The sequence below is a fragment of the Psittacula echo genome (assembly GCF_963264785.1).
Source record: "Psittacula echo genome assembly, chromosome: 1".
NCBI lineage: Eukaryota > Metazoa > Chordata > Aves > Psittaciformes > Psittacidae > Psittacula > Psittacula echo.
The window spans coordinates 10300192-10318417 of record NC_137735.1 but is presented as its reverse complement, the minus strand read 5'-3'; the positions used below and the strand labels follow the sequence as shown (position 1 = coordinate 10318417).

The following is an 18226-nucleotide window of genomic DNA, read 5'->3' as shown; positions in this document are numbered from 1 at the left end:
GACAAGTCTAGAGCTACAGGGAATGTGGTTTAGTAGTGAACTTGATTGTGTTAGATTAATAGTTCGACTCAATGACCTGAAGAATCTTTTCCAACCTAAATGATTTTATGAAAAGCATTCAATAAACAACAGCAAGCACAGCCAAAACCCCTCCGTTTAAAAGGCTAATTCCTTGCTTGACACACAGTAAATAGGGAATGACATCACCATAAAACTGGAAAAATAATCCAGACAAAGCCTTTTGGCCTAACTCTCATTGAAAATTACTACCCTGAAGCTGTCCAAGTGCAAAGGTGACACCACAAGAAAAGTCATTATAGACACATGTGTGTATATACATAAAGGATAAAAGCATCACCTGAACTTCTGCTGCTTTTTCATGTTTCTCTGCCCTACATACTAGATGATATTATTCGTAATTTCTAAGCATGTTAGGGATATTTAAATCTTAAAATGAGCAAAGGGCGGGGAAGAGGCTCTTTGTGTTTCCCACAGCTTAATGTCTCTCTTGATTGTATAATCAAGCTATTTTCAGCTGTCCTGTCAGTAATGGGTTGTCTGTCATAACCACTTGGAAATACACCTACACAAACATTTGTGCTGCAGTGGTCTCTCCCATCATAACAGCACTACCTTTTCATTAAGCAAACATTAACAAGCTGTAGTTACTGCTTGTATTTCATGTTGTAACACCCATGGAAGAAAATACTTACTCATCTGACAGTCCTCGCCAGTGAATTCCTCAGGACAGGTGCAGTGATACCTCTGATGGCCATGTGCAGGAGAGCAGGTCCCTCCGTTTTGGCAAGGGTTGTTTGCACACTGATCTAGACAGGTCACATAGGAAGTTGTTGTCAGTAGGCACCAGATAAGCCGTGCTTTGTTTAGCAGGTATCAGCTTGGTTCCATGAACCATTTTGTTTCAATGCACAGTGGGTTTAATACCATTAACTTAGAACAAAGCTTATCCAGCCAATTTACATTGGGCTCGTTTCCAGCTGTATAGCAGCTGTATTTATTCAGCTTTTAAAAACCAAGTAGTAAATCACTGAGTTGAACCTTCTCCTCAAAGTAACTTGTCCGAAGGTGGTAGGTTGAGACATGCACGAAGTTGCCAGAGCTGCCACTGTGGTGAGGAAGAAGATGGGACAAATGCCCACAAGATGGAGCTGTGCCTTTACACTGGGGAGTGAAGGCTGCAGCTCTGTCTCTGCCCGGATTACTGCCCTGCACGCTTCTTGCTTCAACATCAATGACCAGGGCCATGCAACTCCCTTTCAGACAACACAAAGGACAGCCCTCGACAAAAGAATTTGCTATGGATTTTTGGATTATGCCAAAACTAATGGACAGCTTGAACAAAGGGAAATAAAATAAAGCAAGACAAGGGCATGTCCAAGTAAATCAGGCCAAGCAAGATTAAACTGGATCAGCCTAGCATATCTCTGTTTTCTAAGGAATTTCTAACTCATGGGAAAATATAGTGGGAGAGGAAGGGATGTGCCAGGAAACTCTAACTACTGTGATAGAAGCTTTACTTGGCAAAATGCAATGCAAAAGTCGTAAAAGTCTTGCTGGCCAGGCAATGTTCCTGATTTCAGGCAGTGTTGAGGGATGGATCTGCCCTGAAGTTAACCAACATCATGTTTTACACCTGCAGCAGAGCTGGCCCAGCAGCTTGCCTGCATTCAAATGCTTTTTTAATGCCAGTCAAACTCTGCAAAGGCAACTCTAGAGTTACTCAATCCAGGTGATCCTTCAGTAGAGTGTGGGACTTAAGCATGGGATACAACATATAGAAACAGGCACACATATATGGGGTTGCAGCAAAGCACGAAAGGTACAGCCCAAAGTTTGCTGCAGTGGTGTAAACTTGAGGTTCCCCTCCGTGGATCAAAATATTTACTTCAGAACAGAGCGGTGTAATTGTTATCTCATAGCAGGTCTGGGTGTATTCACTGGTAGTTTCGCTGTGGGATAATATTAAGGGTAAACAAGTAAAGGCAGTGACATTCCTGCTGTTCCTGCTGTTGGATAGTTATGAAACTTTCAGTGATGTAATGTGTCCTCAAAGGAAAATCCTGTATTTCCTATTCCCATCACATGCAAACCATGACTTGGTCTCCAAAGCCGTATTCTGGTACAGTGGTGCTCTAGAACTTTTTTGTACCCCATTAAATCTGCAGAAAGCACTTCCAGTCCTCTATTTCTTTCCCAGTTGGAGTTCCTCACTACACCCGACCCATCTCTCTGGTCTGACATCACTGGGGTGCTCTGCATCTCTTCCCACCTTTCCTGTAGTCCAGGAACATCTACTCATAAGCACATGGACACATCACAGTTCCCTGCAGGGAATCCTGACCACTTGTAACTATTCATTAACCGGGGACTGCCAGGTCCCTGCCTGTTCTGCCAGTGCCTAAAGCCACCCAGCATTATCTTCCCATCCGCATGGGTGAAACACTCCATGCTTGCTAGCAATCACCTTGACTTCAGCTTCTCTCTGAGGCTCTGATGAATGAGCACTATTCTTATCTCCCCTTCCTACCCATATCTTCCCACAAAAACTTTCTGTTTCTGCCACTCTTCTCCCCAGAACCAGGACTGCTCTTCCCCAGAGCCTTTTCTGGGATGATACCTCTTCCTCTTGCCTATGCAGCCCACACAGCTCTACTTCTTCTTTCCATATGAGTCCAAAAGTCTCTTAAAATACCCACTGTCTGGCACTTTCCTGCCAACTCTGGGCCTCCCTGGGGTTTTGGCCATTTGTCCAAGATTTCCAAACGTTAGAGCAGTGGTCCTAACAAAGTGCCCAAAATCTGGAAGACCCACGCATAGGGGCATTGCACATTTAAGCATATACGTACGTACATGCACAGCCCAGTTGGCCCATGGGAATGCAAGGGCTCACATTGGGCAGCTACTACACGATCTCCACAGGCATCTCTTGGGCAGGAGTGGAGGATCAGCTGGAAACCTAAACAAATACCCCTTGAAGACAGTGACAAAGCTCCCACTGATTTTAGGGGTGGGTTGAACAAGGGCTTCAAGTGCCAATACAGCAAGCTCTGACTCCGCACAGTAAGATCTCCTTCCAGCAAAGCCTTCCTACCTGAGCTTTACTTCATCCTGAAGCTAAAGGCTTTTTGGTTAAACTTTCTCTTGAATTTGGCAGATGCATTTTCTGGATCAATGCCCCCAACACTTGCTTAACATTGATTTGTAAGCAGATCCAACGGTTTCAAGTCGACTCCCCACGTACACATGGTATGCTTGGCCTGGAGAGAATTTGTGCTTCAAGCTTTGCTTTCAATCAGCTCCTTCTCCACCCCAGTTCACATGCTCCTCACTAATCTCTCATGACCAGAGGATACTCTCTCCCCAAAATTTAATTTTTTTCTTGTTTTTTAAGCATCTCTAAAGTGGCTGAGATTGCCCAAAACATTTTCTATTTTACACAACAAAATCATATATTTTCCACATTTTAAAGATCAGCATTATTCAGTTTGACTGCTTCTTTCTTCCCAGCTATCTTCCCCAGCAGGCAAACTTTCCTCCCATTTGCTTGAAATCCCCTTCAGCTATTATGCCGGTCCTTCCTCTCAGCCGCACCGTAAATCTTTTCTCTTGGATGGTGATCTGTTAAACATTTTCCAAGACCAAATACCGTGCTTGCTTCTTAAAAATATAACCAGACTTATGTTTCTAAATAAATTAACAGCTAAAGAACTTTAATTTAATTTTAAAAAATTATTAATCCTTCCAGGAATAGTCTTGTCTTTGCATCAGCAAGCAGTGATCTCTTTCAGCTACCCCATCCTTTTTTCTCTTTACTTTCCTCTCTCACCCATATAACTCATAAAACCTTTTTTTCCTGGAGAAAAAACAGTAACACTCGCTGACATTAAAATATACTGACAGAGGGTATTGACCCTGTTTGCCTCAGCAAGGGGCAGGCAGACACAGCGCCTTTCTTGTCGCAAACCACCCTATCCAATGCTGTGATGAGTAATAGGCAAAAATAAGGCAGCAAGCTCAAAAAGGCTGGAGGTGGCTACATGTAGGGCTGGCAGTATGACGGTGATGGGCAGATTGAGGGACAGAGGTGACACAAGGCACCCCAGAAATGCAATGCTAGGCTTGGAGAGTTCATGGAAAAGCCAGCCACCACCACGACAGCATTGTACTGGAGGATTAAAGCAGTCATTAGTTAAAGCTTCCAACATTTTAAGCTCTGGGAGGGCATTCATGAGCCTGACTCTTGCAAGCATAACTGTCTATAAAGTCTAGGTTCATGTCTGACATACTTGCTTTACAAAGGCACATACATTGCTGCTTGTTTTGGGGTTAGGTCATTGGTCTCTGATCTACTGCTAATCTGTTTTAAAGCCAAGCTGGAAAATAATTTAAAGTTGTTAAGTTTAAAGTGATGATGCTGCGCACTGCTTAATTTTAGACTGTCAGCATGATTCAGCTAACGCTGGCTTTTCAAGCGCTCTAATAGATTACAGTCAGCTTGGCGGCAAGACTCCTGACAAGCAGCAAACTCACTGCAAAGGGATGGTGGAAAATGTCCTTCGCTTGAAAGTGGGAAATGAGCATCTAAGGACATCTGGTCATATTTCCCTGCCCATGGCAGGGGTGTTGGAACTAGACGATCATAGAATCATAGAAGAGTAAGGGTTGGAAAGGACCTTAAGATCATTCAGTTCCAACCCCCCTGCCATGGGCAGGGACACCCCACACTAAACCATGTCACCGAAGGCCTCGTCCAACCTGACCTTGAACACCGTCAAGGATGGAGCATTCACAACCTCCCTGGGCAACCCATTCCAGTGCCTCACCACCCTCACAGTAAAGAATTTCTTCCTTAGATCCAATCTAAACTTCCCCTGTTTCAGTTTGAACCCGTTACCCCTTGTCCTGTCACTACAGTCCCTGATGAAGAGTCCATTCCCAGCACCCTTGTAGGCCCCCTTCAGATACTGGAAGGCTGCTCTGAGGTCTCCACGCAGCCTTCTCTTCTCCAGGCTGAACAGCCCCAACTTTCTCTGCCTGTGTCCATACGGGAGGTGCTCCAGTCCCCTGATCATCCTCGTGGCCCTCCTCTGGACTTGTTCCAACAGTTCCATGTCCTTTTTATGTTGAGGACACCAGAACTGCACACAATACTCCAAGTGAGGTCTCACGAGAGCAGAGTAGAGGGGCAGCATCACCTCCTTCGACCTGCTGGTCACGCTCCTCTTGATGCAGCCCAGGATACAGTTGGCTTTCTGGGCTGCGAGCACACACTGAAGCCGGCTCATGTTCATTTTCTCATTGACCAACACCCCCAAGTCCTTCTCTGCAGGGCTGCTCTGAATCTCTTCTCTGCCCAACCTGTAGCTGTGTCTGGGATTGCTCCGACCCAGGTGTAGGACCTTGTAGGATGATCTTAAGGTCCTTTCCAACCCTAACTATTCTATGATTCTATATCCCACAGATGAGAGAAGATGAAAGTGGTTAGATGAATAAAAGAGCAGCAGGATCAGCATTTAGACAAAGATCCGAAAAAACCTCAGGGACATCAAATCTGATCAGTGCAACACCAGATTTTTCAATTCTGGTCTGTCACTGTATAAACTAGGAATTAGATACATATGTTCTTTATAAAATGAGATTCCCCAGCATCCAGCTCATGAAACATGGAGCTGGGGAGACAGAGACAAGCAAGGACCAGGCATCAAGGCACTCCTGAGGGCAGGGACGCATGATCCCCACTGAACTGCCTGGGACACGGTGCTTTCACCCAGCGTGTCAATGAAAGTGACTCACATAGAAAGAACAGTTTGCCACAGACCTTGGTTTCCTGTTTTAGACAGACTTTCACAGTGAGGTAATTGTCGCACTGGAGTGTGGTGACCACATGAAGTGGTAGCACTGTTCAGCAAAGTAACCCTTGCATGGTCCCTCAGTACTCCTGCAACGAATGTGTCTGTCCTCTTGTCTTCGCTGACCCAGCCCAAATCCCAAGGAAGTCTGGTTTTGAAGGTCTGCTTTTTACCATGAGATCTCAAAGAAGCAGAGCTGGAAGTGATGGCTGTGCATTGTACAAACTGAGAAATGTTCCTGTACCTTCTAAAAGACTAACTGGTCAGACAGAAAATATAGCTGATTAAATGAAGGCAAAACTAACAGGAACATCCAACCTGTGAAGGAGAAGATGATGACCTCTGTGCTCACCTCCAGCAAGAGTTCAGATTTCTATGTTGATGTTACCATAAGTTCTCTCCATGACTTCAAACTACTCAACAGAGAGTGAATTGAAGACTGCGCGGTATTCACAATCTCATGCTACAGTTATGCACTGTCATAGAGAGATCCTGGAAACATTTAATGTGAAGGCTTGCTCTGTGTACACCAAATAAGAGTAGCACTGAAGGCACCGTTCCTTCTTACTGCAGGTGGCAAAGTAGGAGCCAGGTATCTGGAGCAACTCAGCAATGGCTTTCCTTACCTCTATGGTCTTTGGGCAACAAAGCACAGTGTCCCCATTTCCTGTCCCGGTCATAGTTATGTGTTGTTGAACACCTGAAAAGAATAAAAGGTGCTATTTAGTGCAGCTTTCAACAACCTGGATGTTTGATCTGAAACTATACGGCCTTCAAACTTTGGCAACCTGGAAACTCATACTTTTTTTCTTATTAGCATCTGTTTCATTAAAACTCTTTTAACATCAGAGGGAAAATAAGCTTTCTTTTGTTAAAGATGCTCTGCCCTATTTCTCTCAAATTAAATACAGATTGAGATGTAGAAGCAGGATCTGAAATCTCCAGTGAACCCTCCAGAAAAACCCAACCTTCTTCCCATTTCTAAAATTAGAAAATGAAAGACAGAAATTAAAACCAAAACCAAAGTAAATAAATTATGTCTCCTTTATTCATTAGAAAACAAGCAAAACAGGACCAAACCCGTTTTTGATGCCAGTCAGTTACTTTCATAATCTGTGGAGGCAAGAGACTGTCCACAGAAGGACTTTTCTGTGGCTTTCAGCAACAAACATATTTTGCACTCAGTTCCTCTAAAGTATTCCTATTTTTTTAAGTTGCCAGATGAAATGAGGAAATAACTGACACTGTGGTGATTTCCAGACACACAGACAAGACCTCTCCTTTTTGCAGAGCAATGAGCTGGATCCTGCACACCACACTGCCCATGGGAATCCTACTGAAACAAACTTTGACAACTCTTTATCTGCACACATTCCTTGCCCTCATCTGTCTGTTATCTCCAAGGCTCAAAAGACTCCTAGGAGCATTAAGTTTAATTCTCCATTTGCACAAGCAGATTCATAGGCTTCCCTGAGGCCACACAGGGAGTGTGTGAGTGAACCGAGGCCAAACCTTGGAGATCCACATCCTGTCCTAATGCGTTATCCACCAAAACATCCTCCCTAACAAGTTCTAATGCAGCAAAATAATTCAGCCTGGAGAAGAGAAGGCTGTGTGAAGACCTCATAGCAGCCATCCAGTATCTGAAGAGGGGCTATAAGGACACTGGGGAGGGACTCTTCAATAGGACTGTAGTGACAGGACAAGGGGTAACAGGCTCAAACTTAAACAGGGGAAGTTTAGATTGGATATAAGGAGGAAGTTCTTTACTGTAAGGGTGGTGAGGCACTGGAATGGGTTGCCAAAGGAAGTTGTGAATGCTCCATCCCTGCTGGTGTTCAAGGCCAGGTTGGAGAGAGCCTTCGGTGACATGGTTTAGTGTGGGGTGTCCCTGCCCATGGCAGGGGGGTTGGAACTGGGTGATCTTAAGGTCCTTTCCAACCCTACTATTCTATGATTCTATAATAAGTATCAGCTACAAGGCGTCAAAGAAATGGGAGTTTGCTTTATTTAATGTGCCTGATAATCCATTTTCATTATGTGCGTTTTTATCTTATCTTGAACAGTTGTGTTATCAAATATTTTTTCCCTTAGGATGTCACAAGCTAGATTGAAATTTTATTGCAGAACATGTTTACCATTTTACATGCCCTACTTTGATTCTTAATTAGATGCTATGTGACATCAAAAATGCTTTCATTCCAATGGAACATCTGAATAGGCCACATGTATTAAGTTTGGTGACCTCAATTATAGACGGTGCAGAAAAAGAAAGGTGTTTGTTTGTCTAGTACAGATTCACTTGGCATGTACTTAAAGAGGCTGCTTTCTCACAGGCACTAATGCCTTCATGACTCTTGGGAGTTGATGGAAATTTCTCTGTGTTCCTTCATTGGGAAGTGGATTGTGCTTTTTTAAAGGACGGTCTATTATGCACAAGGATTAAGGTGAGGAGTACACTAAAAGTGATTCTCAGCATTGCTGTGTCATTGGTGGCAAAATGCTCTCTGACTGAACACTTCATCTGTGCCAGCAATGATGGGGAAGGAGAATCCAAAGTTTTCCAGCTTTTCTAGTTGACGTAATTATTGATCTGGAAGAGCAATGTTACACTGGGCAGCATGGAAGAGGCAAATGAAAAAGGTCTTGTATACACCTAAAGAATGCAAGTGAACTCTGATCATTAGGGATTAAAAAACTAACTATATGCAAATTAATACTCTCTGGAATCTTTCCAGCAACAGCCAAGCTCTAAGCAAATGGAGAACTCATTTTTTTCCCTTTTAGATATTTTCTGCTGTTAGAGATTCTGACTAAGGCTTCTTCCACTAGCTTTCCACAACCCACTGGGTCTCCTACGCCAATGTTCTTCACAACCAGTCCCCTTCTTCCCCTTGACTTGCAGTGACTATAAAGAATTGGTCCTCCCTTGTGATGCCAGGCTGCCTCCTCAGTGCCAGCCTTCTTGTATATTCACATAATCCTTTTGTATTTTCCAATACGTATTTCTCACTGCCTGGGAAAAGCTCAGCACATCCTCAAAGCTACTTCCCTGGTCTCCCTCCATTTCTTTTTAAAAGGTCTTCTTTGCTGGAAAGCTCATCAAAAATGTGATGACATTTCAGTTTCGTGGGATGCTAACCCCAGCAGCCAGATCAACCAAATGGGCTTAGTATTTCTTTGTTACTTGTAAATGGGCCCACTCTCTAAATCTATGAGATAACAAAAGTCTTTACATCAGCCCATTACACAAAATTGTTAATAAAGGAATGAAAACTTGAAATCATGGGTACTGAGTTAATGACACCAGAAAAGGCATAGAATCACAGACTGGTTCGGGTTGGAAAGGACCTTAAGAGCTCTTCCAGTTCCAAGGGACACCTTCCAACCTGGCCTTGAGCACTGCCAGGGATGGGGCATCCACAGCTTCTTTGGACAACCTCTTCCTGTGCCTCACCATCCTCACAGTGATGAACTTCTTCCTAATACAGAAGTCTACTACTAAGGATCAATTTAAACAACATTTTAAATCAATGTATGGCAAACAACATGGGAATGGAGAGACAAATGGTATATTAGATGAGACCTAACCGGTAGGCAGGATAAACAGAAAGCAGACTATTTTACCCATCAGGAACATTGGGAGCCTTAATAATAGGACATTTTGGAAAGCAAGCAAAGCCTCAGGCCAGAAGCAAATTGGTGGAAGGAAAGATGTCTGAAATCATACCTGGTGCTCTTGCAGTGTTCAAGGTCTGGAGGTTCCCTCAGACCCTTTTAAGGTGTTGTCCTCACCAGGACACTTTGCCTGAGAGTACCAGAACAATGACCATGAGCACCAGAAAAATCCAGAGCCTGATGCTTGGTATCTCCTGGCTCAATCCACATGTCCTTCTCCTTCCCAGGACTTGTATAAGCTCTCTATCTTGTAATCCAGCTGGCCACAAAGCTCTCCTTTTCACTCTTTTCAGTCTGTGCTAAAATAACTAATCTTCCTAATCCTAGAGAAGATGGTAAAATCACGCCATTCCTATACAGATCCAAGCCCACTCAAAACAGCCTGGCACAACGGGGACCTTCACATCCATCACTCGGGTGCAGGATAAGGCATCTCCAAGGTGTCAGTCAACATCTTCACAGCCAAAATCTGAGCCAAAGTCTGCTCCTGCTATTCCTCTTGTGCAGGATCTCAGGGAACACATCCCATCATGGGACACAGCGGCAGGGCACTGGCAGCATTCCTGCAGCCACTGCTTGGCTGCAATACAGACCACCCTCTTTGTTTGCTCTCATGGGTGCTAAATGCATTCCCATTTTGTCTGTCCCTAAGCTGCTTTGAGTTTCTGGAGATACCCTGAACTTCAGCGACTGTTACAGCCAATTTTTTCTCTTCAACACAACAGGCAAACTTACATGACATCTTTATTACCTGTTAAGAGGCCACTAAATAGGAATTTATCTGTGAAGACAGACTACAATTACAGGGAAATGCAATACAGGATGCTGTTAAAGGAAGTTTGCTATTTGAATACTGCAATTATTTACTCTTCTTTCCTATATTTTCAATAAATATTTATAAAGATACAACTTGTTTATTGCCCTCAGAGATAGTAGGGAGAGGTTTCTGCAGTCAGGACTGATTTATATTGAAATATTTAATGTTACAAATGGACAAGGTCACATCTGATTGCCTTTCACATTTAGCCCTTTGAATCAACAGAGAGGCTTTCATTTATAATATCTAGCTTTGTATTAAGACAGGCACTGCTCTTACATGCTTTCTGCTGAAGGACGATCTTTTTATTGAACTGCATATGATGGGCTAGCGCACACTATCTGTGTAATATGTAGCATGAGAAAATAGATAATAAAATTAAAACCTATTGATGCACACTTTGGCTTACAGTATAAAGTCCTGACTGTAGTCTTGTCTTAAAGTATGACCTGAGGACCAACGACACGGACCCATTAAGTGTATGTCTAATCTAGCACTCTCCTGCTCTGGTCTCCTTACATTTGCTCCCAAAGAGGAAGGTTACATCCAGCCTTCCATCATCTCCATCCCTACTAGCAGCTAGAAGCAGGCAGGAGCAGAAAGGACACAAGCCTTGCCTTGGCTGCTGCCTGCCAGGTGCACTGTCCTGGGTTCAGCAGCAGCAGTCAGTTTTTCTCCTTCTTAGTAGCTGTTGCAGCGTTGTGTTTTTGACTTTTGGCCTGGGAACGGAGCTGATAACACCAATGTTTAGACTGACCAAGGACTTTGTGAGTCTCATGCTCTGCCAGGGAGGAGGGGAAGCCGGGAGGAAGCGGGGACAGGACACCTGACCCAAACTAGCCAAAGAGGTATTCCATACCACAGCACGTCATGCCCGTGGATGTAACTGGGAGCTACCCGGAAGGGCACGTCCTCTTTTCTGTCGGGCTCTCTTTTCTGGCGAGCGGTATCGTATTCTCTTCCCTTGTTATTTCTCTTATCATTATTATTATTGGTGGCAGCAGTAGTGATTTGTGTTATACCTGAGTTACTGGACTGTTTTTATCTCAGCCCGTGGGAGTTACATTCTTTCGATTCTCCTCCCCATCCCTCTGGGGGGGTGGGGGGCAAGTAGACTGCGTGGTTCTAATTTACAGCCGGAGCTTAAACCACGACATGCACTGAGATCAGTTATTCAGCATCAGTCCAGCATGAGCTAGTGCCAAGTCACACAAAAATTCATGGAGCAGTTTCCTAACTGCTATTCAGGGCTCTTATCCCGGCATCTCTGTGCCTGAACTCACACATTAGGCTGCTTTTAGCTTATGAAAAAAGAGTAAACACTGGCCAGGTCAGCTATGGGGTGAAATGGCCTGTCAAAACCAAACAGCTCCAGCTGTTCTCCTCCTCACCTCCCCACTTGTAAATGGCTTTTAAAACACCGGAAACATGGGAGCAAGTTGTCCAAGATCAGTTCTAAAGTGTATGTACTCTAACCTTGGATCCAGCCAGTCACAGGTTTTCCTTTTTCTTTCAACATTTCTGTGGCCCAACTGGCTAAAAACAAATACGCAGCATCATGCATTAACAAGATCATCTTAAACATGGCATGAAATTAAGTGGGTCCAAAAGTCAAGCTCTTTGTGACTACAGTTTGTCTAAGACAGGATTCACACTGTAAAATTATTCTTGTTCTCTTCTCTTAGTTGAGACATTCTGAGGTTCTTTCCTGCAGGGTTTTCTTATCTAGATTGTGTCTATGGATGTTGCGGAAATTCAGAAGTGGTCTCCTAGACTATGTCTATTTGTGTAAGAAGGTATGTGCTGTGTTGTTTACATTACACTAGCACTTAAACTTGAAACAGATTTGCCATCAGAAAGATGACACAGATCATGAAAAAATTAGATATCCCAGCATAAAAAATGAGATTTCTGCCCTGCATGGGCAGGTAAAATTAATCCTATAAAATATTTCCACACTGGAAACATTCAATTATATGCCTTTCACATAGTTCAGCTGTGCATGTATTTCCACATTGCTGGTACCCATTTATTCCCTGCTTTGTTGCCTTTGATTTCTCTTAATATATGCCCATTAGATAGGTTCATCTGCAAAGTTAGGCTTGTTTATTCAGTGCTTGCTTCAGTAGGGTTTCCACTTGGTCACTCCTACCCCAAACTGAATAATGAATGCTTTTAACAACTTCTGAGTACATAAAAGAATAACCTTTGCCCAATATAATGAGGCCTGACCTTAAACACACTACTAGAATAAATCATTACCCAACAAACAGGAGTAATACCTCTACACTTAGTACTACACTGTCCAAAAGGGGCCTGGTCCCAATCTGGGTAGAAATTAGAGACGTGGAGGAAAAAGAAACCAAACTTTCCTCAAAAATCAGATGGTATCCACTGCAGTACAAGTATGACCCTCACAAATCAAACAATTCCTTAACCAAGTGTCATCTCTTACAGATGTCTGTATCTCTCCCTCAGCAGAGAGTTTCTATCAGGTCATTTCATCAGTCCTGCCCTTTCTGTACAAGCTCTTCCCACTCATGCAATTTGCAATCCCAGTATGAAGGTCAAGAAGGAAATCTTTCCAGGGTTCTTGAGCTTTCTGTGGCCCTGGAGACCCCATCACTGGGCTCCCTCCCCTCTGAGCATGAACTTGACCTGAAGGCCATGACTATAAGCAAGAGAACAGCATGGTTCTCCTTGGGCACAACATTTAGCTCAAGTTAATTATTCTAAAAGCAAGATTAACACACTAAAAGGATGACATTTTCCTTTGAATGCTGTCTTCATTTATCAGCAATGTTAACTCACCATTTCTTTCGGGAAAATAGATTTGATAAACACGAGTGATAAAACCTTCCACCGTACCGGAAAGGAAATTTGCATAAATTTCCATCCTCTGTAAACACTGAAATACAAGAATAAAAACTCATCATGCAGTCAGACACCAACCCACAGGTACATACATTACATGTTATTACTTCAAATTATGAAGATAGAAATCTTCACATTTTCCAGCTGTACTTTGGACTCTTGTCTCTGCAATTTCTAGCGCGTAAGAGGAGGCTTAAAATCCCACATAATGACCGAATCAAGAAAGATTAATGTGCTTTGCAGTAGAATAAAGATCTCAGATCGATTCAGCTCAAAATATATTGCAATTGCTGGTACAGAAAATGCCAATTATATTCATTAATTGCAATTATCATTTCTAATTATGTAGTATTGTAACAGCATATTAAATCGATTTCTGAAGTAGCATCCTTTCAGGCTCCATATCACATCATAACATCTGTTTAAGACAATTAAGGAACCAGACAGTACAGACTGAAATAGGAACAGTTGGGAGAAAGAAGGATTTAAAGGTTGGGTGAAGACAGAGAGTTTTGATGATACCACCCTCCCTTTGGGATAAGGAGTTCCCTCACAACTGAGGAGAAATCAATGGGACCAGTGTCTAAAAAGGACAAGTTTCTTGTTCACTACGTCAGTGATGGCAGTCTAAGGAAGGGTGGTGGGAGTCTAGCAGAAAAAAATCCCTCAACATGAGTCTGGAGAATGAGACAGACTGAAGATAAAAGAGACAATGAAAAACTGTCAGAGCTTATTTAACCATTAAACTAAAAGCAATCAGTTTTGAGAGCCAGGAGTGTGAATGGGAAGCCAACCACTGCCGCAGGAGAGAAATGGGGCATACAACTGAGCTGGCAGCACAGTGCATTTCCATTTCTCAGTGACAATGTATGACTGCTCCTTGTCCTGAGCTTACCCCTTCCATGATGGCTGGGTCTCCTGCACATCTTTGAGATATCTGTTAACCCTCATGAGACCAGACTCGTCATCTCAAAGAGCTGCTGAGGCCTGTTATTAGCATTATAGAAAAATTAACCTGTTCCTTTATCCAAGCTCTTCCTAATCAGTTGGAAATACGATCACTCCATCTGCCCTAACTGCCCCCTTAACTGTCAATGAGAAACAGCTACTGCCAGCCCCTCTGCTATCCCTTTGTCAAACCTGGTGTTTGTTGCCTGAACTAATTAAGCAAATATTCAGATCTACCTTCTCTGATACTGCTCATTATAATGAGTTCAGAGAATTGTGAAAATACATCATCATTCAGAAGACATATTGCATCCCAAAGGCTGTTAAAGATTGTTCTAAGCTATAAAGACACCACTAGCAGCCCAGTTCATGTAATCTTTAACAGCAAAATCTCAGGACAATAAAAGCTTTAAAAATGAAAGTCTGCAATGCCCACATACAGCCTAATCAGGCAGGATGCCTGATTGTTTGGTGCCATCGAAACAAATGCAACCCAGCAAATTGCACAGGGCTCAAAACCTTCTCTCACCAAAAGATCAAGAGCTGTTGTGGAAATTGAACCTATACGTACAAAGAGTTTATGTGTTTTGAAGTCACAGGGCAGAGGCAGCTCTGATTAAAATAAAGGGAGTTGCACATCTACAGCCACATCATGTTATGAGTGAATATAAACCATGCCAGCTCAGACAAACTTAAATCCCATCAGCACCTTCCTATTAATCTGCACCTGAAGGAAAATTACCTGAGATTCCTAAACTAATCCCAAATTCCCCTCTACACAGAAATTAATATGGACATAACCATTCCATAATCCTTATTCATGTTGAAACAAAGACAGGCTTACTACTGACTTGCACAGCATGGATACAGACAGGCAGATCATTCTTACTGTCATGAAACCTATTGGATTTGACTTTGTACCTTGTGGGTGAGTGAACTCATGTTTTGAGCCTCTTCCTGCCTCAGATTTGTAGTGCTACAAAGAGAAAAAGAGAATGTGGATTGTAGACACAAATTCAGTCTGGGAACCATCCTATAGAGACAAACGTGTTTTCCAGGGTGCCCTGAAATTGTGTTTCTCCCAATGCGTCTGCAAATCTCATTATTTGTGTGTGATTTTCACTGGGGCACAGTCTGGTGAAAGAGGGTAGACAAACACTGGCTCTTGAAACATCTCTGTTAAACCAGTAAAACCCAGCGCAGCACAAAAAAGGCCAAAGCTCTGCTTCTTTCTACTGCCAAGGGACACATCTCCTGTTTCTCTCGGCAGGAAGCATACATGCATTCTGGAGCCAGCTCACAGTTACAAATTACATCCCAGCATTTGACTTTTCCTGCCACTTAGCTGTAACCCCCAGGGCATTAGTTACAAAAGCAACCCCTGCTTTATTTGGGTTTGCTGATCATCAAGCAAGGAGCACTGGGCTGAGCTGATTTTAAACCACAGGAAATAATAAAAAATGGTAATATACATAAAATGCTGCTGCCAGCAAAGGTGCTGACAGCTGAGCTATACCGAAATAGAAATATCACAAAAAACAGTCAAAGAAGCAACACATCATGAACCTAGAACTGGATAGGGGACATAAGAAGTAAGGGGTAAGACAAACCTGTTGCTAATAAATATTGAGAGGGCTTGAACAGTTCTGAGGAAGAAACAGTTTTTGCAGTCTTTGCTGACTATGCCAGCACTGAGCAGACTGGAGCAGCTTTAGCCAGGACTGATCTCTTCCTAGGCACTGTGAATATTCCCCTCTTCTCCCACCTGCGATATCGAAGGAGATACTTTTGTACTTCACTGGGATATTTAGGATTATAACATCATTTAATTATATGTGAGCTAGTTTCAACCTAAAAAGTGAAATAAGGCTAATCATAAAGCCACACAACTGAGGGTCCAGACTACTACTGCGTTGAGAGTCCAAGGTGGATACCAGGCCATGGTGGCATTTAAGCAGGCTAGCAAAGCCAAACCACCACAGCCATGCTCAGCAGTGCTGCAGGTGCCTCACAGACATACCCAAAAAGAGACACAAAGCACACAATGGAAACACTGGAGGCCATGGCATGAAAACAGAGAGGTCTGGAAAGAAGGAGATGGCGACCTAAGCTGGCATGTTCAGTTACCAGGTAGCAGTAGAGTCTGGTGGGGTGGCACCTCTCCTTCCATGCTACTGCAGGTACGTGCTGGTGTCAGCACGCTTCTGAGATGCTTTTTCAAAGTATTTCAGTTTTTGTGGTCCTTCCTCCCGTCCTGTTTTTCCTCCCTAGCAGGGCATGGATGTAAGCTATCTCTTTCACTGCAGACAAGCATGGGACCAGCCCTCCTACAGGCCCCCCTCTTAGCACTGCTGCAAGCCTTCACCTAGCAAATCCCTAGTTTTCATTTGAAGCATTCTTCCTTTCAGTCTGGTCAGCAGCTTCACTCATCCAGCCCCAAGGCAACACTGCCTTGCCAGTCAGCACGTAGGTGATCCACAACTCCAAAACAGAAGAATCAGACTTACCATCCTTGCACAGTCACTGCTCAGAGTCAGAGCCAAGACAACAGTGAAAGGAGCAGAGATTTTCATCTTTGCTCTCCTCTCACAAAGGTTTTGTCTGGCAGAGGGAAACTTCCAAGGTTGGGCTGAGGCAGGAGGGTGAATCAGCAATGAGCTTTTGCAAGAGACTGTGATTTACTTGACTTTAGGGTATTTTAGTTTTCAAAGTAAGCAGAGCTGTTATCGTTGTTAATCATTAATGTCTTTGTGGGTCTTTGTGGGTAGATGGGAATGCCATGTAGTGAGATACTCTCCTAAACCACAGGGAGTGAAGAGTTTACAGAGTGCCTGACCCTTAGAAATGATCACCAATGTATTCAGTAAGCATTTAAGAGCACCTCCAGAGGAGCCGATCCAATGTTGCTCGTAATCAGAGACGATTTACCATCCAGACGTTTCTCATCTCTTTCCCTTCAGGAGCTAATTAAAAGCTCTGTATAGCAATAACAAGAAACTTCAAGCAAGCCCACTCAGGAGATGACATTACATTGCAAAACACGAACCAGATCAATGCCAATATCAGACACAAGAATTACTCATTAACAGATGGTTACCTGCCCAGCTGTGACTTACAGCAGCAGCCTCTCAGCAACAGACTGGGAAAACTAAAAGGAAAGAAAATAGACATTACTCTGACGAAATGTTTTGTGTACTTAAAAGCTCCCTTCTGCAGCTGCCTGAGCAGAGCCACCTCTGTCTTGCAAGTGCCTGGCTGAGATAGCTGCATGGCAGAAGCATTTCTAATGAGGATGCGGAGGGTATTGCTAGAACTGAGATTTCACCAGTGGAGTCTGTTTCAGCCCCACCTTTCCCCACAACCAAAATCTGCAGGTTTGGCTGGTACAACTGTGCCTGTGCTCGAGGCTTTTGCCAGCCATGTCCTGTCAATCAGGGACCGCACCTCTTCACACCCAAAATCCGCAGAGCCGCAACAACAGAAAGGGCACGATACTCTTTGCTTAAGCTGTGCTCTACCCTTTGAAGTTTACCCAACACAGCTATGGAACAGATGTAGTTGATTTCTGTTCTATTTCTTTTTAACCCAGCGTAACCATGGCAGTAAGGTCCAGCAGTGCAGTGGAGCTACCCCCGCACTGATTTTGCTACGATGTTTTATAATGTTGGAGGGGATTTCCACTGGCTGTGTTATCCCACTGCTGTGCCTGTTGTCACAGTAACAGCTCTTGTTAGTATAATTATGCATATATAGGTTTATGGACAAATCTTTCCTACTTCCAGCAAGGTTTGGAAGAGCGGGAACCAGGCAAGTGTGGAATTCTCTTCCCAAATTCAGGCAAAGAGAAACAAGCAGAAAGAAAATTCTTTGCCTCTATGCATTGTCTGTTGCCTGAAGATTTGAAGTAAATAAAGCTTCAGAATAGACTCTTTGAATAGATCTGCCTATTTTCATGTGTTTCAAACATAGAAATAGGATGTACACACATTCTGATCTGGCTGGAGACACCTGGCAAAGCTGGAACATAGATTTCTACTTC

The 18226-nt window shown here is 43.4% G+C and overlaps 1 protein-coding gene across 1 annotated transcript in view; it reads right to left on the bottom strand.

The window, feature by feature from the left end:
- Nucleotides 1-16760, bottom strand: part of HGFAC (HGF activator) — a gene marked incomplete at both ends in the record, with an annotated part of 43556 nt that extends 26796 nt beyond the window's left edge. The window contains 5 exons of the mRNA XM_080635679.1: nt 714-827; nt 6497-6570; nt 13177-13273; nt 15109-15163; nt 16695-16760. Coding sequence (XP_080491805.1) covers nt 714-827; nt 6497-6570; nt 13177-13273; nt 15109-15163; nt 16695-16760 — 406 coding nt within the window. The remainder of the gene's footprint in view (nt 1-713; nt 828-6496; nt 6571-13176; nt 13274-15108; nt 15164-16694) is intronic.
- Nucleotides 16761-18226: the final 1466 nt, after the last annotated feature.